Source organism: Cyprinodon tularosa, unplaced genomic scaffold (assembly GCF_016077235.1).
Source record: "Cyprinodon tularosa strain WSP-4 unplaced genomic scaffold, ASM1607723v1 ctg63, whole genome shotgun sequence".
NCBI classification, from domain to species: domain Eukaryota; kingdom Metazoa; phylum Chordata; class Actinopteri; order Cyprinodontiformes; family Cyprinodontidae; genus Cyprinodon; species Cyprinodon tularosa.
Genome location: NW_024039374.1, coordinates 917135 through 937881, shown reverse-complemented (window position 1 = coordinate 937881; position 20747 = coordinate 917135). Strand labels below are relative to the sequence as shown.

The window sequence follows — 20747 nt, the reverse complement described above, 5'->3', positions numbered from 1 at the left end:
GCACATAAGCTGTACCCCTGATTACCTGAACCAAGGCAGGGGAAGCAAGCAAACCAGAAGGCAATCCAGACTCTAAAGGCTCAAACAAAACAGTAGAACCTGAATACACATCAGAACATGTGGTAGCCACAATTTTCATGACTCCACCAGGAATCCGACAGCCCTTTTTACCCCTGACCTTAACCCTTCCAGGACTACATCGAGGCTCTCGTGAGTTGGCAGACTGGCACTGCTGCAGTGCCTGCATGACTGACTGAGGGGCCTCGGAAACACCAGACACAGAAGACCAAGCTACACCATGTTGCCCAAACAGTTCTTGGTAACACTTCCTGATCACATTCATCCCCAAAACACCTGGGACCTTAGCTGGGACCTCACCGCCAGGGTCCTGCACAACCAAAACACCACAGTGGGGAATCAATTTACCACAGAGGTGTACATCAAGTTCCAAATAGCCAATATAAGGAATCTTAAGACCATTGGCAGCTCTAAGCTCCAACCAATGACACGACTGGAGGTGCTCTGAACCCCAAGACTCCATATGCTGACGAAAAAAGCTTTCAGAAACCGTGGACACCATCGAACCAGTATCCACCAAACATGGGACTGTCACCCCACCCATGACTACATCTGCATGAGGGCAATCTGAAATCAACTTAGAAGCACCCGAACTTCCAATAGTGGCTAGTGAGCCAATAGCATCCCCACCCAAACTGTGGCTCAGCAGTTCGGTGGGAACTAGTTTTCCGCCACAGAAGCAGAACGGGACTGGGCAGCTGAATTTGGCGGACATTGGGTTCGACGGGGGACACGCACCCCATCACACTCTCGTGCGAAATGACCTGGCTGGTTGCACCGCCTGCAGATTACTGGACCAGTGGTGCGTGGATGATTAGGGCGGTGGAAATTCTGCAACTGAGAAATGCTCTCACTAAGCTGCTGGAGCTGCTTTTGCTGACACTTTAGCATTTCTCTTATTTGACTCATCTCCGTTGCTGATGTTAAAGAAGCTACCGGAGGACCACCATGTACCCCATACTGGACGCCATAAACTGAAGGAAGCGACTGGCTACGGTTCCTCCCACCATGAGGTACCCCTTCGCGTTCCCACTGGATTGCTGCGGCCCTAACCTCAAGTAAAGTGCTGTCAGGCCTTGTGCGTACCAGCTGCTTCAACTCGCGTCTCAGGGAACTGTCCAACACCTGTTCAACAAACTGATCTCTTAACAGTGTCTCAGAATTCAACATACCAGCAGGTGCACGCTGTTTTACCCTCTCCATAAGGCCCATTAATGCGAGGGAGAACTCCTGAAGACTCTCTCCCTCTTGTTGTCTTCTAGAAAAGAAGGCCTCTTGAAGAGCAACATAGGACTCAGAACAACCATACAACTCTTGTAGGATCTCAAATATTCTAGCAGGGTCCTCTCTCTCTGCACTAGAGCGATACTTTATTTCATTTCTAGCTTCTCCCTCCAGGTGATCAAACAGGAAAAACGCTTGGTCAGCTACAGACAGATGCCGGGCTCTCATACACAATCTTGCTTCCTCAGTCCACTCACTCAAACCTATACCTGTCCTTCCTCTAAAGATGGGGCATTTCCTATCTCTAGGCACAAAAATCAGTCTCTCTGCTACAGGGAGACTAGGTGTAGGAGGGGCATTAGGCAATGCTGAAGAAGTGGATGGCTGAGCACTTAAGCTAGCCTGTCCTTGTCGCAACCGCTCATTGTCAGCTCTTAAGCTTGCTACCAGCTCTTTAAGTTCCTGAATTTCTTCTTCCATAATTATCACAAGCTTATTCTGCTTCTTGTGATTACTACAGTGCAGAATTACAACCTAAGGTTAACTCTTAACACCTCACCCACCGCTTTGATGCTCTGCACGAAACCACTGCTGCTCTGTTGACGGATTAGCCAATCTGCACAAACAAAAACAAAAAAAGAAGAAAAAAACACAAATATTTAAAAACTACTTGTCTCAGATGTTCATAAAAAGCATGAGTCCTACCAGCAACGCCAAAAATGTGGCAAGACTAGATTGAAATCGGGAAATTATAAATTTCTGAACCCAAATAAAATTGCTCCACAACGCCACCTTGGGAATTTCACCCAAGGAATATTACTCCCCTTTTTGATAGGACACACAAGTTCGCTCATGCATGGATTAAGACATCTGAGACAACTTTAAAATGTACAAACAGCTTTTTATTAGAGGCTTCTTAAAATATTCTTTTTAAAACCAATTCTTTATAACACTAAAGAGAAAAAAAGAAAAGTAACTACAGTAGCTGAGGTTACCGGCGGAAGGGGGCCACCATAGGACGGGATCCACCCAAACACAGCAAACAAAACCCCTGTAAAGCACCAGACGCAGTGAGAAGACCCAAACTCAGGAATCACGGCACACACAAAAAAAAGAAGACACCGTCACCACACCAACACCGCCGCCGGGCCTCAGCACTGTCAGCAGAGAGAGAGAAAAAAAAACAATTAATACAGACAACGAGCCAAAATGTACAACAAAAAGAAAACAATATCAACCTAAATATATAAATAGTTATACCACACCAACAGGCTGGGACAAAAATAAAGAAAAACAAATTAAAATATCCGAATCCAGTGCGACCCTCTGGCCACACAACAATAGGAGGTGAACGGAGCGCGCCGGTGCCGCACGCCACTGCCGCACGCCAAACACCACTTCAATTAGGGCGTGCAGCCGCCACCACAATCCGAGGTTGATGATGCGCAGAATCCGGAATATCAACAGAGCAGCAATGGTAATATGGGGAGACCTGTAAAAGTTAGTCACTATTTAACAAAACTGCAACAAATTGGCGCTAACAATGAGCGTTACTTCTTACCTCCCAATCCAGACAAACTCATCTATGCGCACACACACACAAACCGACGACGAGGAGGAGAGCCGCACAGTAACGTTTTGCCTATGATCACACCTGTTTTAGATCTTCTGTGAATGAGCAGCAATAGTGCAAAGAGAGGGGAAACCTACCAGCAAGATCAGAGCAGCATGCACCTAATGTCATGCCTTTCGACTGTCAGTCCCTGAGACGCGAGTCACAGCCAAAGCTTGAGGAAGACGTGTGTCCGATTGGGCGCAGCAGCTTCTTATATACCACGCCCACTTTGCCCAACCTGAACCTCGCACCTGAAAGCTATTTGTATAGCAATACATATATTTCTATACCACTACAAGAGTCATCCAGGTTTTGATGTCATCAGGTAAGCCTGTAGTCTATGTAAAGGGTTAGCCTTATCTGAATTTATAGACAGATATAGCTGAGTATCATCAGCACAAAAGCGGAAATTAATTCCATCCTGTTTAATAATTCCCTGTCAGTTTTCAACACAAAATCAGATGAGAACTCATCTTACAATTCAGAGTAAGGACCTGGAGGACGATGCACAGTTACAATAAGTTTTGTTGCTTTGCAATTTGGAAGAGGAAAACTAAGGGTTAAAAAATCAAAAGAGTTGTAATTATTAACTGACTTTCCAGTAATCGGTAAGTCAGACTAAAAGATTGTTACTACTCCTTTTCCTCACCCAGAATTTCCAGATATGGGAAAATTTAAATAACTAGATTGAGTTGCCTCATTTATGCTCAGATAATCCTCTTGCTGCAGCCAAGTTTGTGGAGTGTTGTGGAGGATCTTCTCGAATTTTTTAAAAGACCCGCCCTCTCCACTGCACAAGCCTATTTCTACTCGTGCACACTGTTTTTAAAAGTTGCTGTTCTCATAGCTCATACAAGCTTACTGTGCCCGAACGTCCGCCCTAACCCGTAAATCCCTCAATCACTATATAAACTACATAGTGGACTTTATAGCAAACTCAGTTAACTTACGGTTCGGACAGATGATCACTTCCCCGTAGATGCCTGCGCCATCTCTTTTATTAGTTGTTGCTGTTGGGTAGTGACAGCATGCTGCTCTGACAGCAAATCCCATAATGTTTTGCGAGGAGAGCTCTCCGCACAAAGCATTCCGGAATATATCTGCCTTTTCTGAGGCCTTTCTTCTCATACACTTCGTAGACACTTTTTCTCTTATGACCCACGGCTATTGTCAAAGAACCACGGTAAGAATATGAGCTTCAATGGCTGTCAGAAACTTAGCCCATCACAGATATACGCTCGAAAGTGTGCAGAAAAGATAGCTAACGAAATGAGCATGTAGGACAGCCTTACATAAACATATCACCAGAATAATTGACAATTAGGAGGACCCCTTATTTAGACGATCCATCCGGAAATAAAAGATCGTCCTCCATACCCCGCAAAAAAACACATTTAATAATTTTATCTTTTTCATCAATTGGAGTTAATTTAATGTTAGTTAGATTATCACGATTTTCTCCTTTAGGATTCTTTTCTAATTTATTTGATTTTGGCTGTGTGCAGGGCTGCACGGTGATGCAGTGGGTTGCACTGCTGCCCGGAAAATGGATGGATGGTTGTGGACAAGAAACAGTATGGATGGAGTTATAAGTGGGTAACAGTGAAGAAGTTGCAGAGAGGTGTTTTAAACTACACTCTGCCTCCTGTCTGCAACCTGGGTTGTTAGCGTTTTGGAGCACTAATAAGTTCAGATAGATTCCTAGAAAGAAGATCTGCACCATCCAAAGTGGGATGGATAACGTCTCTCCGGATCAGACCAGGTTTTCCCTCAAAAACCTGTGAAATCTGGTAGGTTTGCTTGGTCATTCACATTTCCAAATATAAACAACTTGTATGTGATCTCCCGTGTGAACTGCATTCATACTGTACAGCTTAGTGTTTCACATGAGCAGTAGAGGATGCAATGACGCCACAAGCAGTGAGTGTGCTCTGTATTAACAGAAGTATACATAGATGGTAGTCCTGGAGCACATCTAGCGATCTTTTCCAACCAGAGCCAGCGCATTAGCAACAGAACCTTTTGAAAAAGACCAAAAATAAAGACTTCTTTCTTTTCATTACCCCCAGCTGGGATACAAACCCAGTTTTGCAGGATGGGTGGCTTATCACTTGAGCTAGCCAGCCACTAGTATTATTTGCTAGTAATTTGTTCTCCCAAAAAGTAACTAATAAAGAGCTAAAAGGATATGGTAAATGGTAAGTACTTATATAGCGCCTTTATTCAAGTTAGGAGAATTGACCAAGGAGCTTTACACTACATTCATTCACCCATTCACGCACACACTCACACACTGATAGTGGCAAGCTACATTGTAGCCAATGTAGCTGCCCTGGGGCTCACTGACAGAAGCGGGGCTGCCGTACACTGGCGCCACCGGGCCCTCTGACCACCATCAGTAGACAATGCAGGTGAAGTGTCTTGCCCAAGGACACAACGACACTGAAAGTCAGAGTCGGGGCTTGAACCGTCAACCCTCTGATTTCAGGGCAAACTCCTACATCCAACGCCACTGTCGCCACTGAGACAAAGGCTCTAGGCTAGCCATGAAAAACCCTTGATCTGAGTGTTCAAGAACATTTTTGGGCAGAGCTTGAAAGAAACAACCTTAAACAATTATAAAAGGTTTTTAAGATTATCAAAAATGTTTAACAAAATATATTTAAAAAAAATTTCGACAAGCCTAAAAATGGAACACTACTGTATCACCTTTGAGGTTACTTTGACTTCAAAGTTGTTTTTAAATGATTTAAGAGGTAAATCAAATGCACCATTAAATGTGGGCTATTCAGCAGATATGCACAAAGACGTGTTGTTTGCAACTGATTGGAATATTTAACTGCAGTTTCAATATTTCACAAAAAGAAATCCAAATCTGCACAGTCCCATTTTGCATCTCTATGCTCAACTTTTACAGGATATCTGCAAAAATGCGATTTATTGTTTGGTCACAAGTTTGTTTCATATTTTACTGAATAATAGCCAGTAAACTAAATGGTTCAGCAAAAGTATAAATACACGAAACTTCCTGACTTTAATTACATTCGCATGTTTTGCCTTTAAGTGAAAACATAATAATGGAAGCCTTTATAAACAGGTTTTTTTAAACCAAAGTTTTACACATTTGGTCTCTCTTTGTGACATTTTCTCTTAAAAGCCTGCAGACCACTCTGTTTCCATTGAAAGTAACTGCCCGGGTGCTGGGGTTTTGAGCACCTTTAAGCACAACAAAGAATATTCCTCTGGCTCCACTTCTATGTGCTCTGTCATGCTACATTAAAAAATTAATGTTTACAAGCAAAGTCTCCTTTAATGAAAAATGTCCATTAGAATGGAACAATTTGTCAGACAGAAAATAGCTTTCTAGTGTTTGACATCTTTTTTCTTTATCCATATAAGCATAAACTGCCAGTGCTAAGTTTGGACACATTTTACACATTCCCATTCAATATTTCTGGATGAATTATATTGTGATTTAATTTCATTTAAAAAAAAGTCTTACTTATCACCCAAAGTTTGGGCAATAAGTATGTCTAAGCATTTAACCCTATAGCTATATATTCATCCAAATTGGACTCAGTAACATAAGCACATGCATGCAGACTGGTAGAGAACTTTAGGTTAAGTGCCTTGCGGATGCACATCGAACTGTGAGGAGGAGGCTGAACTCAATGGTAGCTGAAAGTTGAAAACCCGATGCAAATACACAATGCCAAGCTGATGAAACAGGCACTGAAAACAGTCAAAATTTTGACTAACGCAAACATTTGACAGATGTTTCAGTGGCACATTCACAAAGTGCATGCAAAGGAAAAATGCTGCAAAGGAACAATGCTGTAATTACAAAATAGGGAGCTGCAAAATCCATGCTACACCACATTACTGATGCAAACACACAAAAAACGTGAAGGAAAAAATTTGAGGAGTAAAAATGACTGTAGGTTAAAAAAGTTGCAAACACTGGCCACATAACAGATATAGGGAGTGACAATGAGACCAGACCGTTAATATTGCTGAGTTAATGTACAGTTAGACACTTTACAACTGTTATGCAGCTCTCTCTTTAATCTGCTCCCTGAAGTATCTGTTTATTTGTAGTGTTGTAATGTTTCTCCACACAATTCTTGTAGCATATGCACACAAAGACACAGAGAAGCACATATTGAAGTCCGTTTTATTCATTAGGGAACAATCCCTGCATAAGGCAAAAAAGGAAAAGGCCTTTTCAAGTTTTAACAGAATTTATTACTGTTAAGTACAACAAACAGACAATGCATATAATCAATTTCATATACTTGAGGCCTGGTCCACCTTAGTTTTGCTCTCTGAGAGTGTAGAGAAGTGTGGCCCCAAACTGGGGTTTCCCTTCTATATATTTCATACAGCTACGCACTGTTCAACTGTTATCTAGCTCTCTCAGATTCTACAGTTGCACAGAATCAATACTATATCCACACCACAGACCACATCAAAAAGGAAAGAAACTTCTCAACCCTTCTTATTTATAACAGTACGAGTCAACATTTCTACATCTAACTCTAACAGGTGCATAGATGCCAGAGATGCACAGGTCCACTCAGACCAATGGTACATTATAACATGACAGATATCTCAGCAGACAAGCTCCATATCCTCATCACCACCATGGGTTACCTTTAAAGTATATGGCAAGGAGGTGGACCTGATTCAATTTTCTCATTAAATAAATACCTGCTTCAAACCCAGGGGAAGACTCTGTGGCACCTGACTAAAGCTGGCCCCGCTATTTCTACTGAGTTTTATGTGGGTCTTTAGCCACACCTGAGACCACAAACTACCTACAACTCTCCCTCCCACACACCACCGCACGCCCTCTGCAAGACGCACTAGGAGATTCTGAGCTAAAACTAAAACGGAACCCTCGTCATTCTGGCTGTAAAACTGGTCAATAGCCTCACAAATTAGATCCTATTGAGCTGGGCTAATTTTGTTGACTTAACGTGTCACATATCTTACATATAATAACATGCATGGTTTGGCTCCTCCTCTGGTTGGTGCTTTTATAAAACAGAAAACGCATGAAACAATTACACTGTAGTTCAAAAGCCTGGCTTAGTTGCTAAGTCTGGTTTATTTTGTTATTAATTGAGTTTTATAAATTTCGCTCCTTTTAAAGGTACCTTCACACCAAATGCAAATTTCACAGCTGGAGTGAAGGATTCCCATGTTATTGGCTGGCTAATATCAGCTAAGAAGCACATGCAGCATTGTGTGGGCAACAATGCGTTTCTGCTGCGGCATTCAAAAGTGTTGCTTAAAGTTGCTTGAAGGATGTGTCCAGTCAGTTTCCCAAGACACTTGAGATTCAATTATATTATGCACAGGTCGGCACGTATCTAACATAGTAAAGGGCTGGTTGTACTCCCGCAGCAGCTGTGTTGCAGTGAGCTTGTCGCAGGTATGACGCAGGTATTTTTGATTTATGCCCAAGGAGGTGAGGAAGTGAAAAAATGCAAAGGGCGACTAACCCTGCGGTTTACTTGTACATTCTGAGCAGCAGCTGCGTGCAAGGCTTGAAAAAAATCAGAGATGTATAGTGAAAAAATGAATGGTTAGAGTACTGTCCCATGTGGTGCCCCTGTGCTGCTCACAAACGGATTTGACAGTTGACCTTTCAGTCTAACAAATTGTGGTCTTTTTAGCTGGTAGCCACTTATCCAGGTAATTGTTGATTCCTCCCCCTGCATTTCTTGAGTTTCTGACTAAATCCGGCTGAATCATGTTAAAGTGTTCATGACATGAAAATCGACATTTATGAGTATTTTTCATAGACATTATTAGTAATTATTACTACCGATCAATGCAATCATTTCAAGGCATAAAACAGATTTTATCCAAAAAAAAAAACCTTGCCAATTAGAGGAGTCTCAAACCACTCAGTGCCCTAGGGAGAAAATCAGGAACATATGCCGAAGAAAGACAGAGTTGGAACAGTGGCTTTGTTATGCACAGTTGCTGAAGGTTTAAAGAATTATGATACAGCTATGTGATGTTGTTGCTCCATACATTTATCCAGCACTTGATTGGGTTCATAGTCACCTGGTCACAGTATTATGTACTGTATAGCTTTGTGTTTTCTGCAGAATAATGGTAACTTATGTTCTTTATTATTGAACACTGTTCAACATGCACCGGGAGCAGGTCTGACTTAATACTGGCAATGCAGACCAGGCTCCTGCTTCGCTTCTATAGAGGCTGGAAAGCCACTGGTAAACTTATGAAACTCATGAAGAAACCCCCACAAGGTACCATGAGGGACATGGTCGAACGCCCTCACCAGGTCCACAAAGGACAAGTAGACTGGTTGGATAAACTCCCACGAAGACTTGAGCAACCTGGTGGCCACGATTGTTCCCATGATTTTTCTGACTGCCTCTGTGACTTCGGCCTGAGTGATGAACGAATCCGGCCTTGAGCACCCTGTCTCTTCTTCCACCACAGAAGGCATGTCAGCTGGATTAAGGAGATCCTCAAAGTAGTCCTTCCACTGTCCAAGGATGTCCTCTTTCAAGGTAAGCTGCTCGAGTTTTTGCCTCTACAACCACCCAGATAGCGGCACGCTTGGCCAACCAGGCTCAATAGGATACCTTTTTCAGCTTTACAGTATCCCTTACTGCAGATGTCCACCACTGGGTTCGAGGATTGTCGCTATGACGGGGATCGCAGACGTTATGGTCCGAGCTACAGGCAGCTGTATTAGCAATAGAGGCAGAAAACACGGCCCACTCAGACTTTTTTTTTTTTTACAGTGTCCTGTCTGGCAAGGTGGCAATAAGAATAATTGTCTTGATGCCAAAAGGAGCCCAACAGATTTTACTTTCAGAAGTGTAGCGGTATGGCAATTGCCATATTGCTCCACTTGTTTCATGTATATAAATTGCTTTATTATAATTATGCAGGGAGTTTTACAGTTCATATGGACACTGCAATGTAAGTAGAGCAGAAAAACAGAAGAAGAAGAAGGAAAAAGAAAAAGAAAAAAAGGACAAAAGATGAAAGAAAGAGGAGATAGGAAGGAGACAATGACAAAACATTTTCAGTCTGCTTCATCACCTGCAATGAGATGAAAAAAAAAGAACAGCACAACCAAAAGACATGGTACGAGATATACAATAAAGCAAACACCTTGAAACTATCGCTAAAGTAATATTATTAAGTCTGACATGTACTCTGTGTTACCTGAAGATATGAATGTGGGGTTTCTGTTTGGAAGTGAATCTCTAAGTACCTGAAGCCTAGCACCTGTAGTTGTTTGTGAGGGTGAACTTGTGCATGTAAAGTTTTAACCATAGAAAAAATGCTCAATAGTGGTTGTGGAGAGCCGGAGAGGCACACCCCCCAGAGCCCACTCAGACTTTATGTCTCCAGCCACCACAGGAATCTGGGAGAAGCTCTCCCAGATGTTGGAGTTGAACATGTCCCTGACTGAGGGTTCCACCAGATGTTCCCCGTAGACCCTAACTACTTGCTTTGGCCTGTCGAGTCTGTGCGGCTTCTTCCTGTTCCAGCGCACCCAGCTCACCATCAGTTGGTGGTCGGTGGACAGCTCTGGCCATCTCTTTACCGGAGTGTCCAAGACATGTGGCTAAAGGTAAGAAGATACAACTACAAAGTCGGTCATTGACCTTCTGCCAAGGGTGTACTAAGTTCACTGATGGACAACCTAATGCGTGAACATGGTATTCATTATGGACAATCCGTGACTTGCACAGAAGTGGAATAATAAAACATTACTTGGGTTTGCCATTTGATAATCCCTGGGAGGGGCGCTATCCAACACCCTCCCCCAGGGTTGCTAAGAAGGGCTGATACTCTGTACTATGTACCATTTGACCCATAGGCTGAAACAACATTCAGAGACCAAACCAAAGTGTTCATAATTTATGATATATGATACGCCAGCATTCATAACATGTAGGTGAATCACTGTCCCTCAGACATGGTTATATTTTTTATATTTATATTTTTTTAAAACAAAGCGGAGTGTCAATGACGTTATCCGACTGTATATATAGACCAATATACATTGCTTGACAATCAATGCTACAAGGGGGCTCCCCTTTTGAAATACCGATTATGTAAGTTGGGAGATGACGCACCTGTCATGATGGGTACTAGTTCCTAGCCCAAATGCAGAACACCAGGAGACAGAAGAAAAAGTTAACAGTTTATTAATGAAACCACGGGTCAGGGATGAGATGCTAGAAACAGATCAGGGGCTGATCCCACGGGGTTCATTGTTCAGTGGTTCAGGCTGAGCATCAGAGGGAGGGTACCGGTTGGGTCCAGAGACTGAGGATCGGCAGAGGGCTTGGCAGCGGCAGGAACAGACTTCAGACTTGAGAGGTTCAGACCTTGAGTTGATCTCCTTGTTCTCTCCTGAGAACTAGTTTGCAGATAAGGACTGTTGATCTTCAGGTTTGGCTTCACAGAGCAGGCAGGCAGGTCTTTGAATGTGAGCTCCTCCAGAGCTCCTGAGTCGATAAGATCTTCCATAACTGTTTAACACTCTGGCACTGAAGGGAAGTTCAGCCGCTGCTTATAAAGCTGGTCTCCTGATGAGATGACCAGCCGCAGGTGTGCTGGTGGCGTCAGCTCAGGAGACTCAGGGACACCCTCTGCTGGAGAAAGGTGGCAGATCTCCAGATCCCAACAGCACCATTGTTGGCCGGGTCATGTGACCCGGAAGAACGTATTGTTTTATGGCAACAGGCTCTTATAATGTCATGGAGCTAAGCCTTTTGCTCTTCTATTTTTCTTTCTGCTCGAATTCTTGCCGTGGGTGGGGCAAGAAAACAGTTTAAACCTTCTGAGGAGGCTAAAAAGAGAAAATATGAAAGGGATCTTGCACAAGAAAAAACAAGAGTGGACTTTGGAAAGAGGAAGCCGGATGTAAAACTGATTCTATTTTCTCAACTTTATTATTAGACTGGTAAGTTAACACTTTGCTCCTAGTATACTGTCCTACATCTTTGTTATTATTTTCAAATTTTTTTGGAAGCAAAATACAGGCTAAAAAATCTGCCAGGTTAAAAACAAAAGCTAACAGAACCCCACAGCCTTAATATGTATATCACTAGGGGCGCTAGATGTGAAAGTTCCAAGTACAGCGCCCCTAGTGGCCAAAACCTACATGGTGTCCCTTTAACTGCATCTCTAATCAAAGTCACACACTTTAAAAAAGGTTTTAAATGGTCAGATGACTGGACGTTTATTTCTGTTACTTTTTGTTCAGAAGTGATAGTTTCTGTACAAAAATCACAATAAATGGTTTATGATTACTAAAAAATAGTTATACAAAACTGTAAATAGGTCATGATGGGGTGAAGTGCTTCAATACGAGGCTGTAACCTAAAGTGCCAACGATAAATTCCTTTTTAATTAATAAAAATGGTGGAGAAAACAATATCAAAAATGCTAGAGGGGCTGAAATTGCTGAAAAATCTTTCTATTTCAAGTAGCAAATAGAGCCATTGACATCTATTATCAAGCACCCAAATTATATTACATTCATACTGGAAAAAAGCAAATAGTAAAGCAAGGAGAGTAGAAAACAGAAAACAAAGAGCAGCTGAAAGAGAGATGATGTCAAACATGTGCTTAGGGACAGCAAGACGAGGCAATATGAGGATTGTGGGGACTGAGGCTAATGAGTCCAAGAGAAAGAGGCAGAACAAGTGAAGAATGAGCACAAGGAGTTGACAGGGCTGTCGTGTCTTGGTGGTGCCAGCCTGAGTCTGGAGACATCTTCGGCCAGCACTGTTGCTCAGGACGAGAGCTGTTTGTGTGAAATCATAACAACATAAATGTCCACAGAGAGTCTGGTGGTAATTGTGTTGGTAGGAGATAAAGGCACAAGTTTCCCCACAGTATTCTAGAAATATAAAAATTTCCATCAGCTGACCTTTACCAAAACCCTCCTCCCTGGCAGGGAATGACTAATCATGGCTTAGCGACCACAACGAAGCAATGAAGCCTGTTGAGTTGAGGGTTTATTTTGCTGGATTAGAGGGAAATTTAACTTTATTAATAAAACATGCTTCATTGAGGCTGGCTGTTAAAAGTAAAGATTTGAAAATAAATAAAAGTATATATATTTTAACTTTGTTTCTCATACTTTGAATTATGACAGAAAGCATGTATAATATTATTAATATTAACAACAAACTGCATTGATGTATTATGCAAGTTTAGTTTTACATATGCATATATATATATATATATATATGAAGCTCTAGCGAAAGTTCAATTGAAGAAACTCTGACTTACCTCACATCATCAGAAGCCGATCCGTCTCCGAAGCGAGCCAATCAGCTTTGAACTACTCCACCACGAAGCCCAATCAGCGTCCTGCTTCCACTTTATAAACTCCCTCAAATCTCACCACAGCCGCTATCCTGCAATCGCCATATCGGATTTTGATTCAGATGACATTCAATTTTCCCCGCTCGGAGAAACTCCCGTCTAGCCGCTCTCATCTCCTTCTTCCGCGTTACACTCCAAGGGTATATTGCTAGGCTCCGACCTAGACTCTGCTCAGATGTCTTAACGAGCCTCCCTCCTACCTCCTCGCGATTCATCTCCCTCGCCTTCCGCTTCAATCCGCTCCGATTCCTGGCCGCAAAAGACATGCAAGTCCTCCGCTCCCCTCGCCAGGCAGAAGGCCTCCCGGATCTGTCCCAGCAGCAGTCACCGCTACGCCCGCTCCTTCTCATCGTTTCGATGCAGCCTTGGACCTTCTTCAGCTTCCTGATTCATAGCAGCTCCCCCGTCTAGTCCTTCTGGCGCTTAACAGCTCTCAGCCTCCCTCCGCTCCACCAGACTCTCTCACTCAATCCTTCGACGCTGTCCGCACGCTCCAAACGTGGGAATCCCTGCACTGCCACGTCATCCTTGCCGCTGTCTGCTCAGACGGACCTCCCCCTCCCCTCATTCACATTAGGGAACGCCCGCCGGGCCAGCCTTAGGGTAAGACGTATTCAACCATGTTTTCATTCATAATTTTCTATCTATTTGAGTTTGCTCTTATGCTTCGTCTGCCTCTATCAGGCATACTTATATTAACACACATGCTGATATTTTCACTAGCCTCGTTCTAAATTATTCAGGGGAATATTTTAATTTAGTCTCTTATTCTTCCCTCCCCTGAAGTCGATCAACAGGTCGCATCAGCAGGTGACGTCACAGTTTTCCTTAAATCATCCAATCTCCGTCTACCAGAGATCTTCTATTGGCCAAATTTTTTTTTTTTTTTTGGCCGCATTCAGCATCTATCGTGATTACTCAGAGCTTCTGCAGTAGGGCCATCCGATCAGTCTGTCCCTGCCTGTCCCTGCCGTGCACGCTTTATATATCGTACCTCAGTCTTAGCAGCCCGTCATCTTACCACCCCTTTATTATTACTTCTGATTATCGTTCTGTCTTCTTCTTCTTCTTTAAAAAAAAAAAATACACAAAACTGATGTTCTACATCAGTCATTTCTAAATGCCAATTGCGCTCCTTGCTAGGTCAGCTAATTTGCCATGCGCTTATTTCTCAAGGTCGCGCTTTCATTCCCAGTTGCTTGATCCGGCAATTTCCGTCCCTCTCCTTGGTCAGATTACTGAACGTAGGCTGCCGTTCGGATCCTATGGTCTGACTGCTTCTAAATTGGAACAAAATTTCTTTTCTATGTCGACATTATCTATCTCCTGCCATGCTTCAAAAATTTTACGGATGCTGCATCCGTAGGTTTTGGGGGGTTCTTCAGGACAGGTGGTTCACGGGTTCATGGCCTCTTTTATTCACACCCATTATGCTTGTGTGAGGTCTAACCCTAGCTAGCTTGCATCGTGGGGCTTGGGAAGGAATCGCGTCCGCCCACTGCGATAACTTCGTAGTAGTTGAAGCCACTAATAAGTCACTCCTCCTCCCAGTCTCTCATGCCTTCATCAGAAGCATCACTGGCAGCAGTCACTAACGTTTCATCATCTCGGCGCGTCATGTTCAGGCATTCAAGCACTTTTATCCGCCCAAGCGTTACCCTACGTCCACTCATGGTTCCTTCACCACCTCAGGATACTCTTAGAATCACGTGGCCTTCCCTCTAGTAGGTATCTGGGCATTCGTTCTGGACCGAGCAACTGCATTGCAGCTACTCGCGGGGTTCTGAGGCTTCCCTCAGCTCTGGGCCGATGGTTTACCAGCCTATACCTCATTCATCCGCCCAGAACTCTCACCAATTCTCTCAGCTCAGTGCTCTCTCTGCCTCTAGGTAACTCTATTACAAATACTGGTGGTGGTTCAACTCATTTTCATAATTTTCTGACCTAATCACGACCATCCTCTAACTCATTTTCTACTCCCACTCCTTATCAGTTTTCTTCATTATTCCCTGCTTCATGCAGTCTTCCATGCTGTCTCCTTGCTATTCATGCTATCTTCATTCTGGCTCGCATTCATGCAATCTCACCTTTATGACAGGCATTTATATGCATTCTCCTGTGTGTCACGTCACGTCTGGTCTGTGTCTCGTCATGCATCCTTGACACCATTTAGCACGCATTCCCTAATGCATCAATTCTTCATATATGTAACCATCCGCAAGAATCATTATCAGACTCATCCGCAAGATTCATTATCAGACTCATCCGCAAGATTCATTATCAAACTCATCCGCAAGATTCATTATCAGACTCATCCGCAAGATTCATTCCCTAATGCATCACATGCTCCCTATCTGTGTCTCGTCGTGTCTCGTCATGCATCCCTTACGCCATTTTGCTTGCATTTTCAATGCATCAATATGCACCATGTCTGCGTCTCGTCATGTCTGTATCCCGTCATGTTATATGTTCTATATGGACTCATCCGCAAGATTCATTATCAGACTCATCTGCAAGATTCATTATCAGACTCATCCGCAAGATTCATTCCCTAATGCATCACATGCTCCCTATCTGTGTCTCGTCGTGTCTCGTCATGCATCCCTTACGCCATTTTGCTTGCATTTCCAATGCATCAATATGCACCATGTCTGCGTCTTGTCATGTCTGTATCCCGTCATGTTATATGTTCTATATGGACTCATCCGCAAGATTCATTATCAGACTCATCCGCAAGATTCATTATCATCGTCATCATATGGGATGCATCATCGTCATCATCATCATCATCGTCATCATCATCCGCAGGATTCATCATCGTCATCATCATCATGGGATCATCATCGTCATGGGTTCATCATTGTCATCATCGTCATGGGTTCATCATCGTCATCATCATCATGGGATCATCATCGTCATCATCATCATGGGATCATCATCGTCATCATCATCATGGGATCATCATCGTCATCATCATCATGGGATCATCATCATCATCATGGGATCATCATCATCATCACCATCATGGGGTCATCATCATCATCATCATCATCATCATCATGGGATCATCATCATCATCATCATGGGATCATCATCATCATCATGGGATCATCATCATCATCATGGGTTCATCATCATCATGGGTCCATCATCATCATCATCATCATCATCATCATGGGTTCATCATCATCATCATGGGTTCATCATCATCATCATGGGTTCATCATCATCATCATCATCATGGGTTCATCATCATGGGTTCATCATCATGGGTTCATCATCATCATCATCATCATGGGTTCATCATCATGGGTTCATCATCATGGGTTCATCATCATGGGTTCATCATCATCATCATCATCATGGGTTCATCATCATGGGTTCATCATCATGGGTTCATCATCATGGGTTCATCATCATCATGGGTTCATCATCATCATGGGTTCATCATCATCATGGGTTCATCATCATCATCATGGGTAAATCATCATCGGTAAGTTCTCGGCGTCAACCGTGGTCGCCATCCTCATCAACAACTTGGCTCGGTAAGTTGTTTGCAAACCTTCTCAGCATTTCATTACGCATTCTTTATTCTGTCCCTAGCGTATGCCCTACGAGCATACGGACTCTCCGGCCTCGACCTCGGCTTTTTGGGGGAACATCCCTATTCACATTCATCTACTCATGCATGTTAAAGCATAATTCAGCATGAATGTTCCTGCCGAGGTCTGAGCGCCAAAGACTATACTTTCTTATCAATAAATTCTTCTAATTATCTTTTCTCTCTGTGTGAGTTTTTCAGATTGAAATGAAGCTCTAGCGAAAGTTCAATTGAAGAAACTCTGACTTACCTCACATCATCAGAAGCCGATCCGTCTCCGAAGCGAGCCAATCAGCTTTGAACTACTCCACCACGAAGCCCAATCAGCGTCCTGCTTCCACTTTATAAACTCCCTCAAATCTCACCACAGCCGCTATCCTGCAATCGCCATATCGGATTTTGATTCAGACGACATTCACCCACCTCCATCCCCTTCTCCGCCATCGCAGCTGAATCGTCCTCCGACTTCACCTCAACCTCATCAGAGTATTAATCCCACTTGTCACCATCCCTCGTCTCATCGCATTGGTCCGGCAGAAGACCACCATGTTGAGCCCGGTTCTGCCAGAGGTTTCTTCCCAAAGGGGGGTTTTTCCTCTCCACTGTCGCTTCATGCTTGCTCATCATGGACACTTCACGGTACCTGCATCACCGAGCAGGACCTCTATATCCCGAGTCTGAGTGAAGCCCCAGCGTCAGCTCCCTCAGTCTTCTAGTCCCACAATTCTGCCCAGCAGATCACTTTGTCAACCAGCTCGGATTAAACCACCACCAGTTTCAGGCCCGGGGGGAACATCCCTATTCACATTCATCTACTCATGCATGTTAAAGCATAATTCAGCATGAATGTTCCTGCCGAGGTCTGAGCGCCAAAGACTATACTTTCTTATCAATAAATTCTTCTAATTATCTTTTCTCTCTGTGTGAGTTTTTCAGATTTAAATATATATATATATATATATATATATATATATATATATATATATATATATATATATATATATATATATATATATATATATATATATATATATATATATATAAACAGAAGAGCTATATGTGTATATATTTTTACCTTTTTTATTTCTATTTTTATCTTTATTATCTTGTGTAGTTGAATGTGTGTGTATATATATATATATATAAAACTGTAACTGGAGCGTGTAACAAAAGTAATTTCCCTCTGGGATTATTAAAGTATTTCTGATTCTGATTTTAAAGGTAAACTAAGAAAGAAGGCAGTTTTAGCACATTATCCCATAGCTTAATATATTTAGTTAACCCCTACAGAAATGTGAGCCAAATACTATTTTTCCTTATTACACCAATGAGATATATTATTTATCATATTGTTTATGGTTGTCTGAAGAAGACTTCTGAAAAAGGGTGTGTAACTTATAAATGTTTTAGACTAAATGGACATGGCCATAGATTCAAAAACAATTGAAAATTAGTTTCCCAAAACCAAAAATACCAGCTAAATCTAAGTATTTCCAGATGTGCTTGATGCTTCTGCTGCTCCTGTTATTTAATGGCAGAGAGCAGCTTTGCTATATTTGCTGTCATAAGTGGGCAAAAAGTAGTTTTAATATGTTTTAAGTGAGAAAATCCACCTGAAAACTTCATCTGTGCAGTCAGTTCATCAAGATTACTCACCTGCCTTCAAATGTAATTTCGCTGTCAGAGTACAGCTGTTACTGGAAATGCCCTTCAACGGCAGCCTCTGTCCCAGTCGCCTCTTGGGGAATTTCGCCAATGTTCGCCGTGGCTAGAAGGCGTTTTTCATGTACGTAATCCAAACTCATCAGCAGTGCTGTGTCTGTCTCACTGCCAGCTCCCAGTTCAGCTTCTCTGATTGGTTGATGTGGCTTGTCGGGCAGCAAAAGTTCAGTTTTTCCAACTCTAGCAGCTGCTGCTTTTGCAGTGCGTCCCACACGTCAGCAGAGATGGCAAAAGTACTCACTTTCCGTACTTGAGTAAAAGTACAGATACTTGTGTTAAAAAGTACTCTGGTAAAAGTGGAAGTACTGATTAACCTTCTTTACTCAAGTAAAAGTAACAAAGTACAGGCTTGTAAATTTACTTAAAGTATAAAAGTAAAAGTAGAAACCACTTTTTTCATGCCGTTGCCTACATTTTAAATGGATGTCTGCCAATAGGACTAGATCTCCGTTGTGTTCATTTTCAATCATCTCGTCGTCCATACTACTATGCTAACGCCGCCGCCACCAAGCTGCAATGATTTGCCGCGAATGAATACCGCCGAATCTGTCGATTCATCTTGTAGCGGTGCGTCAAATGCAACGTAGATTCCCATCCAATTAGATTGAATTTGGTATTGATGACGTGAAAAATAATAACGGTAACTCCATTGAAATGATTCAAAACTAAAGTAACGAGCCAATTTTTTAAAATGTAAGGAGTAGAAAGTATAGATATTTGTGTAAAAATGCAAGGAGTAGAAGTAAAAAGTCGCCATTAAAATAAGTAGTAAAGTAAAAATATCAGAAAAATCTACTTGAGTACAGTAACGAAGTTTCCATCTCTGCACGTCAGATGCTCAGAAGCTCATGAAGTGCTGCTTCAGCTGCTCAGATGCACTGCTACTACAGTTAAAAATGCACTGCAGCAAATTTTTGCTGTGCCTTGATGCGCGTCAACCATCGACTTGGCATTTAAACTAGCTGTTTCTAGAGCGTGGGGTCTGAATGTAGCATAAGAGTTGGTAAAAGAATGCAGAATATGAATGTAATTTCAGTGAATTGTGTTAATGACTTTAGTTCACAATAGAGAACAACTTTGTTGACTTTGGTACTATACACTTGCTACCGCTCCTTCCGTCCATCTATTCATCCATCCAATGTATTTTTTAGATCTGAGGAAATTGTCAAAATGAGAACATGTGAATTGCACAAAGAACGGATCTCTACAGGAATTTAAGTTGTTACTGTAAGATTCTTTCTGATATTACTGTACATCCACCTGCAGTTGGTATATCAATTGAAACATCTTATTAACGTAAACATTTGTTCCAATCATAACTCATGGATCAAGAAAATACTGTTGCACGGTGGTAAAAGCACCTTTTAAATAATATAGTATTATTAAGTATTTCAGTTTTTTCTGATGTCAAGGAGATTATATCCAAAAAGAAAAAATTTATTTGATTCAAGTCTTAAAGTCTAAAGGAGCTTTGCTAAATGCAAAGCTATAACAAAAACAAGAGTTCAGACTCTTCACAGAAGCTTAAACTAAAGATAAATTTCTATTAAATCAAAGCAAACAGGCAAAATTAAACTTTCTATTTTACTGACTGATGCAGCTTCTCCAAACATGTGGCTCTAACCTCCAACGGCATGTGCTGCATAATACATCAAACAAATTTGAAAAAATAAACACGTTTTATGCCACAGAGCAAACTTCCCTTTTTCTTGGACCAGGTGCTCTTCTCTTGCGCCAAGGACAACTCCACAAAATCGTATTGCAAGATCAAAATGGCAACTTGTTTATTGGAAAATCTCCCCATCTGGCTAAGCTGCACAGCTGGCAGCAGGAGGAAAAAGATGACTCACTAAAGTAATGCTGGGGGGGATTGAGGGAAAAGCAAACGATGTGAATCATGAGTAAGGCCTGGCAGGTCCTGATTGACTTTATAATGGAAACCAGACTCCACTGAGCCTGTCCAGGCTACAAGCCCAGTTGTCACCTAGGCCAGTGGACCAAAGATGCAGTATGAGTTTGCCTGATGCCAATTTAGCAGCCAGATAAGCAGAGAGATGACAGTGGGGGAAAGAAAAATGACAGTTGGAGGAAGACATAATGTTC

The 20747-nt window shown here is 42.3% G+C and overlaps 1 protein-coding gene across 5 annotated transcripts; it reads right to left on the bottom strand.

The window, feature by feature from the left end:
• Positions 1–205: 205 nt before the first annotated feature.
• On the bottom strand, positions 206–3109 carry LOC119798580. 5 transcript variants are annotated; one of them, XM_038308121.1, is made up of 4 exons: positions 3013–3107; positions 2864–2944; positions 2298–2794; positions 206–1918 (listed from the first exon to the last, which is right to left on the bottom strand). In XM_038308121.1, exon 4 carries the CDS (start codon positions 1780–1782, stop codon positions 739–741), a length of 1044 nt encoding a protein of 347 aa, XP_038164049.1. In that variant the 5' UTR covers positions 1783–1918; positions 2298–2794; positions 2864–2944; positions 3013–3107; the 3' UTR covers positions 206–738. The 5 variants fall into 5 exon arrangements, with proteins under 5 accessions (XP_038164049.1, XP_038164046.1, XP_038164047.1 ...); XM_038308118.1 differs by having other exon boundaries at positions 2864–3109; XM_038308119.1 differs by having other exon boundaries at positions 2298–2944.
• Positions 3110–20747: the final 17638 nt, after the last annotated feature.

What these genes read in the sequence shown, in the direction of transcription:
- LOC119798580 (XM_038308117.1), bottom strand. Translation starts at nt 1,782, where the DNA reads ATGGAAGAAGAAATTCAGGAACTTAAAGAGCTGGTAGCAAGCTTAAGA.